Source organism: Cynocephalus volans, chromosome 1 (assembly GCF_027409185.1).
Source record: "Cynocephalus volans isolate mCynVol1 chromosome 1, mCynVol1.pri, whole genome shotgun sequence".
Classification (NCBI taxonomy): Eukaryota; Metazoa; Chordata; class Mammalia; order Dermoptera; family Cynocephalidae; genus Cynocephalus; species Cynocephalus volans.
Genome location: NC_084460.1, coordinates 124475221 through 124491858, shown reverse-complemented (window position 1 = coordinate 124491858; position 16638 = coordinate 124475221). Strand labels below are relative to the sequence as shown.

At 41.5% G+C, this 16638-nt stretch overlaps 1 protein-coding gene across 2 annotated transcripts in view; it reads left to right on the top strand.

The window, feature by feature from the left end:
* GTF2E1 (general transcription factor IIE subunit 1) overlaps window positions 1-16638 on the top strand; it is a 38689-nt gene that overhangs the window by 16403 nt on the left and 5648 nt on the right. For both annotated transcript variants that reach the window (XR_010024061.1, XM_063102702.1), the window contains exons 3-4: window positions 1429-1630; window positions 15967-16208. Coding sequence is in view for 1 of the 2 variants with exons in the window: in XM_063102702.1 (XP_062958772.1) it covers window positions 1429-1630; window positions 15967-16208 (444 nt within the window). In the remaining variant the exon portion in view is untranslated. The remainder of the gene's footprint in view (window positions 1-1428; window positions 1631-15966; window positions 16209-16638) is intronic.

The following is a 16638-nucleotide window of genomic DNA, read 5'->3' as shown; positions in this document are numbered from 1 at the left end:
GTATGGGGCCTTTTAAAGCTAATGTCTGAGTACTTATTATGTGCCAGTAAGTACTTACATGATCTCTTTAATCCCTCAAGTAAATTCAGTCAGAATGGAAGGATACAGGTCCCTGGCATTGGGAATAAGAACCAAACTGAAATCTGAGTGCAGCTAGTGGTGTAGAATCTAAATAATGTTTGAGCGTGAGTTTTAGCATAATAGTTTGGATTGATTTGAGTCTTGCTTCCTCCCCCCAGCTAGTAGTTGTATGATCTTGAGCAAGTTACTTAACCCTTTAGAATCTCTGTATTTTACAGATTTAAATAGGCAATAATAGTACCAGCTTCAGAGGGTTGATGATACCTGGCACTTAGTAAGCACTCAATATATAAAAGCTGCTGTTGCTGTTTTTTTGTTAGCTATGTGACTTTCGACAAATCACAATACTCCTCAGACCCTCAGTTCTGAATCACTTTACAGGATTGGTGTGAAGATCAAAAAGTGTACATGGAAGCATTTTAGAACAGAGAACAGAAAGCACTCTACAAATAGTATGAATATTAATGACTGATACATGAGTTAATTACAGGCCATAATATTTTGAGGCAAAATTATACAAGTCTTGAATACTAGGATAAAAAATTAAGATTTTATGCTATGGACTTCAGAAATTCAGCTATCAAGTAGAGTTTAGAGCAAGAGGATGAGACGATATTAGTGGTGTCACAGGAAACTTGGAATTGGAGAGGGAGAACCTAGAGGTTCAAAGACCAGATTTAGGAAGCTCTTTCATGCTAAGTAATAGTGGCCTAGACTAGTGAAATGATAGTAGTTGTGAAAAATCTGTGACATTTCTAAGGAATTACTACAAATTATTTACAAGTTGGATGGGGGGAACATAGAAATAAGAAAAATAAAGGCCTGTTGAACTTTAATTTTGGAAATGGATTGACTAAATTTGTTTAGATATAAATAGTTAACAAATTTGAAGAAATAGCCTTGTGACAATGTACAGGATGACCAGAAACTTTTAGTTTTAAGCATTTATTTGGCTTTCCCCATAATGTAGACCCAGATATGTAATGTATGAAAAGAAAGCTGTTGGGAAAGGATATAAGTTTCAGTGGCAAACTGTAAGGAATTCAGTTTTAAGTTAAAATAAATATAAATCTTGTGATTAAAAACTGCTGTACTGAACTTAGGAATGAAATTACTTTGAAATGTATCAAAAATGATAGATAGATTGATAGATATATGATCAATGAACTACAGCAAAGTGCTAATTGTGGAATCTAGATGGTGGGCACATGAGTGTTCACTGTAAAATTCTTTCAACTTTTCTGTGTATGAAAGTTTTAATAATATAATGTTGGGGGAGGGGTGGAGATATAAACTGCTAAAGGCGTATTTCACTTCCCTGACCTGAGACTTTTGTTTTCTCTGTAGGAACTTTCCGCTGTACTTTTTGCCATACAGAGGTAGAAGAGGATGAATCAGCAATGCCCAAAAAAGATGCACGCACACTTTTGGCAAGATTTAATGAACAAATTCAGCCTATTTATGCATTGCTTCGGGAGACAGAGGATGTGAACTTGGCCTATGAAATACTTGAGCCAGAACCCACAGAAATCCCAGCTCTGAAACAGAGGTGAGTGTAGGCCCTGTGCTCTTTCCAAGGACACTTAAAAACTTGCCCTTGTTTTAACTACCTGTACTTTGGAGAGCAAGTGTGAGTAAGTAATTTACCAGGAGACTGAAGACTATAATGTTACATATGTTCTAAGCTCTGCCATACTTGTCTTATTAACTTGTGCCTGTGATGAAATTTGTTTGTACTGCATGCAAAACAGTGTGGGCCTTGGGCAAAAATCTTTAAATAGTTAGGTTTAACTTCAGGTACTTGGACCTGCAGCAACTCAGCCAATTGTTAGCTAATCCTAAATTAGTTGTGCCTTTTGAGGATATTTGAATTTTCGTAGCCAACTTTTCTTTAAGGAATACAGCATTTTCTTTTTTGTTTTTGAAGCATTTTTAACCACACGTTTATTATCTTCCTTAATTTTAAATGCAGTTTTCTTGAAAATAAAGTATAGTAGGTGTTGTCTGGGGGTTAATACTTGTAATAATGGCTCCCTATTTTTACCAGTGTAAACTAATGTTTGAATTGCAGAGACAGCCTTAGTTTTGCCATGCCATAAAAAGTGGTTTATATTCATTTTTGAAAAGCATAAATGAGAATTGGAATCTGGGAGTGTTCTCTTACTCTACGCGTTTTTTCTGTCTTTCTTTCCCATGTCAAGCTGAGTTTATATTCATCTACTCATTTCCGTAGAGCTCAACAGTCCAGGCTGTACTTGTATGGCTTTTTTTTTTTTTTAAGTTTTATTTTGTTGATATACATTGTGGCTGATTATTGCTCCCCATCACCAAAACCTCCCTCCCTTCTCCCTCCCCCCTCCCCCCCAACAATGTCCTTTCTGTTTGCTTGTCGTATCAACTTCAAGTAGTTGTGATTGTTATATCTTCTTCCCCTGCCCCCCGGTTTTGTGTGTGTGTGTGTGTGTGTGTGTGTGTGTGTGTGAATTTATTTATTAATTTTTAGCTCCCACCAATAAGTGAGAACATGTGGTATTTCTCTTTCTGTGCCTGACTTGTTTCACTTAATATAATTCTCTCAAGGTCCATCCATGTTGTTGCAAATGGCAGTATTTCATTCGTTTTTATAGCTGAGTAGTATTCCATTGTGTAGATGTACATTTTCCGTATCCACTCATCTGATGATGGACATTTGGGCTGGTTCCAACTCTTGGCTATTGTAAAGAGTGCTGTGGTGAACATTGGGGAACAGGTATACCTTCGACTTGATGATTTCCATTCCTCTGGGTATATTCCCAACAGTGGGATAGCTGGGTCGTATGGTAGATCTATCTGCAATTGTTTGAGGAACCTCCATACTATTTTCCATAGAGGCTGCACCATTTTGCAGTCCCACCAACAATGTATGAGAGTTCCATTTTCTCCACAACCTCGCCAGCATTTATCGTTCAGGGTCTTTTGGATTTTAGCCATCCTAACTGGGGTTAGATGGTATCTCAATGTGGTTTTGATTTGCATTTCCCGGATGCTGAGTGATGTTGAGCATTTTTTCATATGTCTGTTGGCCATTTGGATATCTTCCTTAGAGAAATGCCTACTTAGCTCTTTTGCCCATTTTTTAATTGGATTGCTTGTTTTCTTCTTGTAAAGTTGTTTGAGTTCCTTATATATTCTGGATATTAATCCTTTGTCAGATGTATATTTTGCAAATATTTCCTCCCACTCTGTTGGTTGTCTTTTAACTCTGTTAATTGTTTCTTTTGCTGTGCAGAAGCTTTTTAGTTTGATATAATCCCATTTGTTTATTATTCCTTTGGTTGCCCGTGCTTTTGGGGTCATATTCATGAAGTCTGTGCCCAGTCCTATTTCCTGAAGTGTTTCTCCTATGTTTTCTTTAAGAAGTTTTATTGTTTCAGGGTGTATATTTAAATCCTTAATCCATTTTGAGTTGATTTTAGTATACGGTGAGAGGTATGGATCTAGTTTCATTCTCCTGCATATGGATATCCAGTTATCCCAGCACCATTTGCTGAAGAGGCAGTCCCTTCCCCAGTGAATAGGCTTGGTGCCTTTGTCAAAGATCAGATGGCAGTAAGCGTGTGGGTTGATTTCTGGATTCTCTATTCTATTCCATTGGTCAGTGTGTCTGTTTTTATGCCAGTACCGTACTGTTTTGGTTATTATAGCTTTGTAGTATAGCTTAAAGTCAGGTAGTGTTATGCCTCCAGCTTTATTTTTTTGCTCAGCATTGCTTTGGCTATGCATGGTCTTTTATTGTTCCATATAAATGTCTGGAGAGTTCTTTCCATTTCTGAGAAAAATGTCTTTGGAATTTTGATGGGGATTGCATTGAATTTGTATATCATTTTGGGTTGTATGGACATTTTCACTATGTTGATTCTTCCAATCCAAGAGCATGGGATATCTTTCCATCTTCTTGTATCCTCTCTAATTTCTCTCAGCAGTGGTTTGTAGTTCTCATGATAGAGATTTTTCACCTCCTTGGTTAACTCAATTCCTAAGTATTTTATTTTTTTGGTGGCTATTGTAAATGGGCAGGCTTTCTTGATTTCTCTTTCTGCATGTTCACTATTGGAGAAAAGAAATGCTACTGATTTTTGTGTGTTGATTTTGTATCCTGCTACTGTGCTGAAATCATTTATCAATTCCAACAGTTTTTTTGTAGAGGTTTTAGGCTGTTCGATATATAGGATCATGTCATCTGCAAACAGGGACAGTTTGACTTCATCTTTTCCGATCTGGATGCCCTTTATTTCCTTCTCTTCTCTGATTGCTCTGGCTAGTACTTCCAACACTATGTTGAGTAGGAGTGGTGAGAGTGGGCATCCTTGTCTAGTTCCTGTTCTTAAAGGAAAAGCTTTCAGCTTTTCCCCATTCAGGATGATATTGGCAGTGGGTTTGTCATATATGGCTTTAATTATGTTGAGATACTTTCCCTCTATACCTAACTTATAGAGGGTCTTTGTCATGAATGAGTGCTGAACTTTATCAAATGCTTTTTCAGCATCTATAGAGATGATCATATGGTCCTTGTGTTTGAGTTTATTAATATGGTGTATCACATTTATTGATTTGCGTATGTTGAACCAACCTTGCATCCCTGGGATGAATCCCACTTGGTCGTGATGAATAATTTTACATATGTGTTGCTGTATTCTGTTTGCTAGTATTTTAGTGAGGATTTTTGCATCTATATTCATCAAGGATATCGGCCTGTAGTTTTCTTTTTTGGTTATATCTTTACCTGGTTTTGGTATCAGGATGATGTTTGCTTCATAGAATGAGTTTGGGAGATTTGCGTCCGTTTCAGTCTTTTGGAATAGTTTGTAAAGAATCGGTGTCAATTCCTCTTTGAATATTTGGTAAAATTCTGCTGTGAATCCATCTGGTCCTGGGCTTTTCTTTGTTGGGAGCCTTCTGATAACAGCTTCAATCTCCTTTATTGTTATTGGTCTGTTCAATTTTCTACGTCTTCATGGTTCAGTTTTGGGAGCTTGTGTGTGTCCAGAAATTTATCCATTTCCTCCAGATTTTCAAATTTGTTGGCGTATAGTTGTTTATAGTAGTCTCGAATGATTCCTTGTATTTCATATGAATCAGTTGTAATATCGCCTTTTTCATTTCTAATTTTGGTTATTTGAATCTTCTTCTTTTTTTTGTTAGCCATGCTAATGGTTTGTCAATTTTATTTATCTTTTCAAAAAACCAACTTTTTGTTTCGTTGATCTTTTGAATTGTTTTTTGGTTTTCAATTTCATTCAGTTCTGCTCTGATCTTAATGATTTCTTTCCGTCTGCTAACTTTAGGTTTGGATTGTTCTTGTTTTTCTAGTTCTTTAAGGTGAAGTGTTAGGTTGTTCACTTGCCATCTTTCCGTTCTTCTGAAGAGAGCGTTTAATGCGATAAATTTTCCCCTCAATACTGCTTTTGCAGTATCCCACAGGTTTTGGTATGATGTATCATTGTTTTCATTAGTTTCAATGAATTTTTTCATTTCCTGCTTGATTTCTTCTTGGACCCATATGTCATTAAGTAGAATGCTGTTTAATTTCCATGTGTTTGTATAGTTTCCAGAGTTTCGTTTGTTATTAATTTCTAGTTTTAATCCATTGTGGTCTGAGAAGATACATGGGATAATTCCAATTTTTTTTGAATTTATTGAGACTTGATTTGTGACCTAATATGTGATCTATCCTGGAGAATGATCCATGTGCTGATGAGAAGAATGAATATTCTGAGGTTGTTGGGTGGAATGTTCTGTAGATATCTGCCAATTGCAATTGGTCTAGAGTCTTGTTTAGATCTTATGTTTCTCTACTGATTCTTTGCCTAGATGATCTGTCTAATATTGACAGTGGGGTGTTCAGGTCCCCTGCTACTATGGTATTAGTGTCTGTTTCCTTGTTTAGGTCTAATAGCGTTTGTTTTATAAATCTGGCTGCTCCAACATTGGGTGCGTACATATTTATGATTGTTATGTCTTCTTGATGCATCAGTCCTTTTATCATTAAGTAGTGTCCCTCATTGTCTCTTTTTATGGTTTTTAGTTTAAAGTCTATTTTGTCAGATATAAGAATAGCTACTCCAGCTCGTTTTTCTTTTCTGTTTGCATGGTAAATCTTTTTCCATCCTTTCACTCTTAGTCTGTGTGAATCTTTATGGGTGAGGTGGGTCTCTTGTAGGCAGCATATAGTTGGGTCCTCCTTTTTGATCCAGTCAGCCAGTCTGTGTCTTTTGATTGGGGAATTTAAGCCTTTTACATTAAGAGTTGTTATTGAAAGGTGTTGATTTATTCCTAGCATTTTATTGGTTGTTTGGTTGTCTTAGGTGTCTTTTGTTCCTTGCTTTCTGATTTACTGTTTGGTTTCTGTGTTTGTTGGTTCCTTAGGTTGTAGATAGTGTTTTTGTTTGCTTGTTTTCTCTTCATGGATGCCATTTTTATTATACTAGTGGGTATTGATTTTTCTTGGTTTTTTATGGCAGTGGTAGTTATTTTTCAGGAACCAAACCCAGTACTCCCTTGAGGATTTCTTGTAAGGGTGGTCGTGTGGTAGTGAACTCCCGCAGTTTTTGTTTGTCTGAAAAATATACTATTTGCCCTTCATTTCGGAAGGATAGCCTTGCAGGGTAGAGTATTCTTGGCTGGCAATCTTTGTCTTTTAGTATTTTGAAAATATCATCCCATTCCTTTCTAGCTTTTAGGGTTTGTGATGAGAAGTCTGATGTTAGCCTGATTGGGGCTCCCTTATAGGTGATTTGATGCTTCTCTCTTGCAGCTTTTAAGATTCTCTCTTTGTCTCTGAGTTTTGCCAATTTGACTATGACATGTCTTGGAGAAGGCCTTTTTGGGTTGAATACGTTTGGAGATCGTTGAGCTTCCTGGATCTGAAGATCTGTGATTTTTCCTATACCTGGGAAGTTTTCTGCCACTATTTTGTTGAATATGTTTTCAATGGAATCTCCATTTTCCTCCCCTTCTGGAATACCCATGACTCGGATATTTGAGCGTTTGAGGTTGTCTGATATCTCTCTCAGATTTTCTTCCATGTCTTTGATTCTTTTTTCTTTCTTTTTGTCTGCTTGTGTTATTTCAAACAGCCCATCTTCAAGTTCCGAGGTTCTCTCTTCAACTTCGACAAGCCTGCTGGTTAAACTCTCTGTTGTGTTTTTTATTTCGCTGAATAACTTCTTCAGTTCAGCAAGTTCTGCTACATTTTTTTTCAGGACATTGATTTCCTTGTACATTTCCTCTATCAGATCCTGTATACTTTTTCTCGTTTCATCATGATGTCTAGCTGAGTTTTCTTGTATCTCATTCAGTTTCCTTAGAATTATCACTCGACATTCCTTGTCAGTTATTTCAAGGGCTTTTTGTTCTATAGGATCTAGAGTTTGAGATTTATTATCTTTTGGTGGTGTGCTTTCTTGATTTTTTGTATTTCTGATATCTTTTTTTTTTGGTGTTATTTATTGTGGCAGGGGTTTTCACAGACCACCGGTTTGAGACTAATGACTGACTAGGATGTTGCTGTGGTTGCCAGTTTCGTATGGCTCCCTCCGTGACTGCTCAGTTGGCCTCTAGTGCCTTGTGTGTGTGGTTGCCTCGGGTCTTGGGCTTCTCCGGGGATCCACCTTTCTGGTCAGCTTGGACTCTGCTGGGCTGGTGGATCACGTACCACAGGGTGTGTGATCTCTGTTGAGCTTTCACTTCCCATGCAGGACTTCTCCCTGTTCCGTGTGCTCTGGCCCAGGCTGTTGGATCGTGCAGTGGCGACCCCACCGGGTGTGTGGTTTCTGTCGAGTCTCCGCCTCCCAGGTCGCCAGTCTCCCCACTCTGTTCGCACTGTGCTGGGCTGTGGCGTGTCTTCTGCGCCCCTCTTCTATCAGCTGGGCCTTCAAGACTCTGCTTGGCACCGCCTCGCCCAGGAAGTCTACCAGGTTTCTGCTAGGCACAGACGACCAGTCTCTCTGGGTGCCTTTGTAGCACTGTGTATATCTTTCTCGGGTCTTGTTCACCTTTGTATCCCCCTGGCATAGACCAAATCTAGTGCCCACCTGCCGCCTGCTCTCCGGCAGGTTCAAGTGGACCTGGGGACTCTCCTACCACACTATTCCCAACCAGAAATTCGTTAGGCTTTTTTCTGAACTGGTGGCTGCAGAGATGGTATCTGCCTCCCAATAACAGGAAGTTTACTGGGGGCCGGAGTCCAGGGTGTGGTGGAGTGACAGTCGGCCCGCCCGTACTTCCTTGCCCTCCCAACACTGGCCGGGGACGCCCCCCGCCACCAGCCCCGCCAGAGAACCACGGAGGGAGTGGGAGGGGTGGCTGGCCCGCAGGCTCCAGAAAGCCCCGCGCTGGTCCAAGCAAGTGGGAAGGCTCAGTGAGGGGCTGAGCCGGGCGGAGCTGCCCGGACCTGGGTAAATGGAGGCAGCCCCGGGGCGGTGAGTGGCCTGGTGATGCAGGCGGGAGCTGGGTGGGCGTAATCCCTCCGAGCAGAGCTGGGCCAGGGGTCACTCACAGGGTTGTGCCAGGTCGGGTATTCACTCTCTGTCTCTGGTTTGTCGCCTTCCCTGTTCTCGGCTGCTGCCGCCTCAGGCTGTTCAGTCGTAGCGCGGCTCGGGCGCTCCCAGGAATCTTCTTTAATGCTGGCCTGAAACCTCGAATCCTGAATAGGGCAGCTGGCCGCCTTCAGCGCGGCCCCGGCCTCCGGGATCCTGTCTGCATCCACAGCAGCCCTGGCACCGTGTTCCCTGTTTCAAGACTCGCTTTTGCAGCTAAGAAACAGTTCTTTTCCTGCTCCACGCTTCAGAGTTGTTGCCTGTAAATGAGGCATCCTCTCCTGCCGAGGGCAAAGTGGCAGTGCGCCACCACGACCGGCCAGGAGCTGTGGTCCTCCCTTAAGAGATGGCAAGAGGAAGGTCCACAAGTTTCCCGGCTGCCTGAGGCCCAGTGGCCGCCTTTTCCACCTCAGCTACTCCACGCCAACTGCCGCAGCCACCGCCATCTTGAAACCTGTTCTTGTATGGTTTTTAAGAGCACTCTTAATATCTTATTCCCTCTGGTACTGATGTTATAGAATAGCCAGTCCTGAGCAAATTGAGTTTCTTTTGGGTGGTTAAAAGCAATCCAGCTGTACAGAAAGTTTCTAATCTAGTGTGAATTTTCTGGTCTAGCACCATGTATCAGTTGGGATGCCTTTGCCTGTGATAACAGAAAATCCAACTAGCGGTAGATTAAACAATAAGAAAATTAGTCTTGCATGACCAGAAGTTCTGAGGTAATATGGTTCAGAATTGGTTAATTTTGCAGCTCAGTGTCATCCTCAAGGATCTGGATTTGTTCCATCTTTATGCTCTGCTGAACCTAGCCTGTTGGTTATCCTCTTGGGACTGTGAGGGGTCTAGCCTAAGATGGCCATGTCTCTCCAGGTATCACATGCAGATAAAAATGTCCAAATGCAGAAAAAATGACTGTTTATCACCCAATGCCTCACAGGCTACAGTTGCTGTATATTCTTATTTCTAAACCAGCATCTGGCAAAGGAAATGGGGTCACATGATTGGTGCTTAGACTACTTAAGGTTTACCTTATAAGGTTGGGGTAGGTCCCAGAGTTCTTTGAAGCACATAGACATCAGTACTTGAATAAAACCAGTAAGCAAAAAGGAGAGGAGCCACAGTTGGTAGGGAACCAATATCATCCATATCACAGGTAGCCTTAAGTTTTTGTTACTGATTATTTTGCCTCTTATTTTTTTTTTTAAATATCTTTTTTTATCCACTTGAGTTATACTGTAGCTCTAACATAGAAGCCTATGAGGGAAATTGATTTTACAAGAATACATAATTTTGTAAGCCTGTGGATTATTTCATGTTGAAGTATGCTTCAGCATACTCTGTGTTAGCTTTCTACACAATATAATACTATCTGAATTATTCTTGTGTTTCCTCTTCTACCTACAGTTATTCGTCCTGTTTATCAAAATGCTTCCGCACTACGATAGCATTCAGTCACCACTACCACTGGCTTCCTGCCTCTAATGTTCCTCACCTACCACAGTCCAACATGTACCTCCCATTCCAGGATCTTTTTTTGGGAGGGGGTGGTGGCTGGCTGGTATAGGGATTAAACCCTGGACCTTGTTGTTAACAACACAATGTTCTAACCAACTGAGCTAACTGGCCAGCCCCCATTCCACAATCTTTATTTAGATATTCTTCACTCCATGCCTGAGACAAGTCATAGTGGTCCAGCAACACTAGAGGCCCACCAGCAGCTCCCTATATCATGTCACCTTCTTCTGATCAGGAATGATGGTGACTCTAGGGATAAAGAAGAATCAGGAAGTAGAAGAAATAAACTGATCAGGAAAGAGGATAGCCAATAGCCTGGTCATCAAGGAAGAAGCAGGGATTGGAGACAGGCAAGAAAGACAGAATGGAGTAGGAACAAAATACAATTGTTGCCGTGTGGTCAGGGAAGAACCACTGGAGCTAGGTTAGAAGATGTTACCCTGGCTGAGATGGCCCCACCAAGCATTTCACAACAAGCTCCACTGCCTGGATATAGCATCCTGGAAGAGGTATTGATTTGGCCTCTCTGGATTACAGGGGCATAAAGTTCTACAGTAGCCCGTCCTCCCCTAAAGACATCCTGCCACAAGTACAAGAAAAGAAGCATCAATAGTGTGGTATGAGAGCTCAGAGACAACATTTTTCTTTTAATAGGTGGCATCATTGTTAGTTTGGTTACTGATATGTAACCAAATTCTATCTTGTCTCTATATCAGGAACTAGAGGCTACCTCTGTAGAAATGCCAAGAGTTGATGGACAGTTGTAGCCTTTCAGCATGTCAACCCATTAGTGATATATTCAAAGTCTTCCTATCTATTTGAAATGGATCTCCTTGCCAGTAACCTTCCCTTTTCCATCATTTCTTAACATTCACCTTAAAGATCTTTAAAAATTTAGTTTTTAAATAATATTTCTCTCTTAACCCTGAGTAAGAGTTGTATCTTTTAAAAGTTTTAAAATTTCTTAAATAATATAGAAAGATTCAAACATGAGTTGTCATTTTTGTCATTTTCAATTAAAATGTGTACATTCTTTCCATAGTAGAAATTTAGATTGCGAACAAGTGAACCTGGGTATCTCTCATCTACGTCCTCTTTAGTGCCACATTTGCTGGTGATTTAGATTTGTCTGTCTTGGTGAAAGTAGAAATCAAAACTGTGGAGTCAACTCTCTGTGGTTAAAAATATCTTCTTTTAAAAATTCTTCCAAATTTTAAAATTTGTTTGACTTGTGGTCAGATTTCTCCTGTCTCAAACTGGAATAAAACCCATCGTGAATTTATATAGCGGAACACTGAAAACAAATGATTTTTTAAAAGTAGTCTTGTGTTAACATTTATTTCACTTGTCCTGTTCATTCTCTCTAGTGTTCTTGTTTTTCTCTACTCAGAGTACTTCATATACCTTCATGAGAATCTTTGGAATTAATGCTAAAAATGAAGCATAGATGAAACTTTGTCATCTTCAATTAAAATGTGTACATTCTTTCCATAGTAGAAATTTAGATTGCGAAAAAGTGAACCTGGGTATCTCTCATCTACATCCTCTTTAGAGAAACACAGTAGTCTCAGAAAGAGTGAGTGAGTCATTTAAGAGTCTGGATGAAGGAAAGACAGGTAAGGATGTAGTTGGTCAGGTTAGAGGTAGAGAAATGCCTTTTCTATCTCTCTCAAGTGTGGTTAGGTAGTTCAAGGAAACACATTTTGGGGTAGATATATAGAGAGAGCAGGCTCAGCACAACAAGGTAAGGATGTTGGCTGAGGGTAGAAGAAGCATTGAAAGGAGTCAGGGAGACAAATAGGTGAGGGAGGAGAAACTCATAATGTAGAGAAACCACAGAAACATATAAAAACGGATCAGGCCAAGAAAGAATGGAAGAGAAAAAGTGAATGCTGGGGGAGACCAAAATTCAAAAAACCAACCTACACCAAAGTAAGCAGAGTCAGATTACAATGAAGGCAAGCCACACAGGCTTTTCGAAGACAATGTGGAGCAGGTAGAAGATAGAAGAAGAATGACTAGGGACAGATATGGTTAAATTGAGACAAACAGTAATTGGTACAAAAAGTAACATCAGATAAATGCAGAAAGAAATAGAACGTACAGAGAAACCAGTTATTTGCAACTGTAGCATAAGACTTCAAAATATAGCAAGACACATAGATAGATTGGTTATATTTAGAGAGATATGCCCTGTAGACCTAGAGTCAGACTGGGGGAGCCAGTAACTGGTAGAAATGAGACAAATACAGAGGGGACAAGAGAAGTGTTCAAGGCATGGAACAGATAGAATAGGCACCAGGAAGAAAGGCCATGGGACAGAGTGGTTTACAAAGCAGCTCTGGGTGCAGTAGACTATGAAAAGAATGCAGAGGTGGTAGCTGGAAGGCGAGGATTAAATGACTGGATGAGTGTGGATTGTACAACTGGAGAGGGCATGGGGTTTTTTTATTGCAGAAGTGGCAGTGGCCCTAAGGATATCCAGAAGCAGGACAGGAGGGATGGGATAAGCCCAAGGTTAGCTCCAGAGGATGGTCAGAAACACAGTGTTGTTAAGGAGATACGTAATGGGCCAGTCAGATACACAGACAGAGAAAGCCCATGTAGGTAGATGTGAAGTGGTTACAGGAAGAAATGAAGAGCAATGGAGTAAGCAGAAATGAAGTAGGACTAAAGTGATGGAAAAATAATACCTTATGAGGAGAGAAGACGAAGTATTGCTTAGATTCAGAATGAGAGAGGGCTGGTACACAGGAGACAGTCCAGGATCATGGAAAACATTTAGAGAAAAATTGGAAGAGAAATAAAGGAGAATCATGAGGCCAAGACAGTCAGTGGACACTGCAAGGAGCACAGCAAAAAGTATGGAGTGAGCAGGTAGTTCAGGAAACATGAAGGTAGTTTATGGGATAAAACATATCTGTGTAAACAGAGCACAGAAATTGATGCAGAAAGCATTAGTAGTGGCAAAGACAAGGCATGAGCTTAGACATGCAAATAAATGGGTATATTCAAAATAATTTGCAAGAGATTGAGAGTGAAACAAGCAGGTAAAACAGAGCAGCAGAAAGACTGAAAACTTGGCTTAACTTACAGAGATGGGGGAACATCAGTGACTGGAGAAAGATAAAGACACGTCAGGCCTGGAACATACTGTCAGGCAAAGAAGATTATGGGTAGTAGAGGTAAAAAGCAAAATAAAATAGACTAAGAAAGAGATCATAGTCACTGAGGGATAGAAACAGTAGTTGGAGTTGGGTACAGAGAGTCAGAATAGATGAAGAGATGGAAAGATACGACTTGATAGGAAAGAGGGAGCCTCCAAAGCAGACCTTCCTGTGGAGGGCAGGACGGCGTCCCATCTCCTGGTCCACGCTGCTGTGAGGGAAGGAGGGCAATGCTGGCTGCAGCTGTCCAGGGGCTGGAGTGGCCCCAGCTGCTTTTCCTCAGTGCTGGGAGGGAAGACACATGATGGTGGGTGTTTGACAAAGGCTGTAGTGTGGGCCACCTGCCCTCAGACCCTGCCTGCTACCTCCTGCCTTTTCTCAGGCCTGGTGACAAGGAAGGACAATCACTGGCACTTGCTGAGTCACATCCTCATCCTCCCCACATCCCCCCAAGCTCATCCCATCAACCAGCAAGCCCAGCCCCAGGGCATTTACGGGCAGAAGTGATCCAGGCCCAAGTCAGAGTTTGGCCTTTTCCAGCCTACTCAGGTCCCCCCTGACCCCAACTGTTCCTGCCCCACCAAAGCTCCTAGCCAAGCCCCCAATAGCAGCAACTAGGGAGAGAATGGAAGATGTCCCTTCTGCTTAGAGAAAGAAATGGCTCCATAGGTTTCACATTTGTCTGCTGATTGGAGAGAACAGACCCCTTCCAGAAGGTGCCACCACCATCTTCTGGGCAGCCATCTCCCCAGAGAGGCCCATTCCGCTGCTCCACTGCACTGGTCCCAGAATTTTTGGTTTTGGAGCTTTTGGAGAGAGCTTCACCCAGGAGGCTCCCTCTGATCCCCATGTGGTCATCCCCATAGGGTGTGGGCAAGTGGGCTCACCCCACCAGCGTGGGGGCCCCAGCTGATGGCAGCTGTAGGAGCCTCTGTCGAGGGCCCTGCCCATGAATCCTGCCTCTGATGGGAGACTGAGGAAGTGCACAACCAGGAGGGTAGGCTGTGTCAGGTCATCCACCTGCCCAAGGGGCCCTGAAGGTTGAGTGGAGTTAAGGCTCCAGGTATGCTGGGTAGGGAGAAAGGGCTTACTGTCACATTGCATCCCCACTCCAAAGGCCACTGCACTGACAGGAGCTGCTGTCTGTCTGGAGCTGGGGGATCCTCGGTAGGGTCAGGATTAGGGTCAGGTGCAGCCTCCTGTTGACATTGCCGCCACTGTCTTGCCTTATTCGTGGTAGAGGCCAGGGCTGGCCCGGGGCCCATGGGGAGCTTGTTCTGGCCATATATATGAATTTTCATTCTCAGAAAACCTTACTTTCCAACAAAATTTGTGTAGCAGGAAAGTTTTATGAATTCATATGCTGAAAGAAAGTTTAAATAAAGGAAAAGCCCACATTAAAAAGAAAACAAACTCCAATTTCCAAATGCGTCTCCTAGTGCAGGGGGTGTGTGTTTGTCCACTCTCTGGCTCACTCTGCCTGTCTGAGTGAGCTTCTGTGGCAATTAAAACACACCCCTGGATCTTGTGCCACAGAAGGTTAAAGTCACATATGCTCTGTGGCCAGAGGGATGGTCACCTGAAGAATGGCTACTTCAGAGTTAGCCGCTTGAGATGGAGCAGTCCAGCCAAGCACCTGTAGTCCAGGTAGGATAGCATAGTCCCTTTGGCAAGTGAATTGTGTTTTCAGTTCACAGGGAAGAGGTCCTGGGGTTGTGTGTGACAGATAGCACATAGGCTGTTTCTAGGATTGTAGTGTGCTTTCCCAAACTGTACATCATTGGTGTTGCAGAACTTCAGGAAATGTGGCAACTAGACTGTAGTGTTGAGCCAGGTCCTTGCCCAGGTGCACAGTGTTCTGTGTGCAGAGAGCGCTGGCTCTGTGTCCCACACCCACTTCAGCCTGTCCTCCCCAAGCAGGCCATGACTATCTTGTACTAGAGCTGCTCTAGTCTCTCAGGAATTTCCTCATTATTTTTACTATGTAAATAAAGCTTCCTGGTTTGATACCTGCCCACCCCCCAAAAAGAAAGGCTAGTTCATACAGAGGGATATGATTTACTCAGTGAGGGGCAGGAAAAGAACATTAATTCTAAGTTGAGGTCTGACATTATAGAATACTTTTTCTATGGTCAGCACACAAAAGAAAGGAAAAAGCACACAGAACCAGTTTTGATTATTCTGGGTTGAGTTGAGAAAATATTTTTAAAAATACAGTGTGTTTTATTTTGTTTTTGTTTTTTAAACAAAATACTCATGAAAGATATTACTGGGAGAGAATTTTGCCAGACTAGTAGTATCTGTAAGTGGATTATGTCACCATATCATTCTCCCTTCTCCTAAGTAGATTTATTAAAGTATCTTAAGCTATAAAACCTCAGTCATTTATATATGCCCAAGGATCCAGTGGTTAAGGAACTTAAATACAAGTAGGATGTGCTGTTCTAACCCATGTAGCTTTCACCCTGAGGTATAGAAGAAGTTTCTCAGAATTATTAAAATGTGTGCATGATTGCTAGATAGTATTTATTTGTAATACTTAGTAACTACCTCCCCAGCTGCCCTTATTTTCTAACACCAAGACTTTATTTTTCTTCTTCCTGTCCTCCTCTAATCTTTTTATATAGCAAGGACCGTGCAGCAAATACTGCTGGAACTGCTGGCCTGGCAGGTGGGCACCACCGGGAAGCATGGACCACCAAAGGTCCCTCCTATGAGGACTTATACACTCAGAATGTTGTCATTAACATGGATGACCAAGAAGATCTTCATCGAGCCTCACTGGAGGGGAAATCTGCCAAAGAGAGACCCATTTGGTTGAGAGAGAGCACTGTCCAGGGGGCATATAGTTCTGAAGAGATGAAGGAAGGTAAGAGTAGAAGTTAGTAAAATGGATATGTCTTGGGTTTAGTAAAGAATGAACTTGACTTAGGAAACTGCATGAGCAATTCTTAGTTTTCTCTCTCTCCTCTTTTTTGGGGGGGTAGGGGGGGCATGTCTGGCTGGTACAATGGTCCAAATCCATGACCTTGGGATTATAAGGCTGTACCCTAACTGAGCTAACTGGCCAGCCCAATTCTTAGTTTTATTGGTAATCCACTGCACCTGTTTTACAAAACAATTAGTTGCATTATATCAAGAAGTAAGAAATTGAGAAATAAGCGTTAAAATCAACCAATACACTTGTTTCATCCTTCAGCTTAGTCAAAATAAATAGTTTTTTAAATCTCCATTTTTAGATTTACAAAATTGCTATCTCTTTATCTTAATTTCTTGGAAAAGTGGTATTGTGTTCAAGA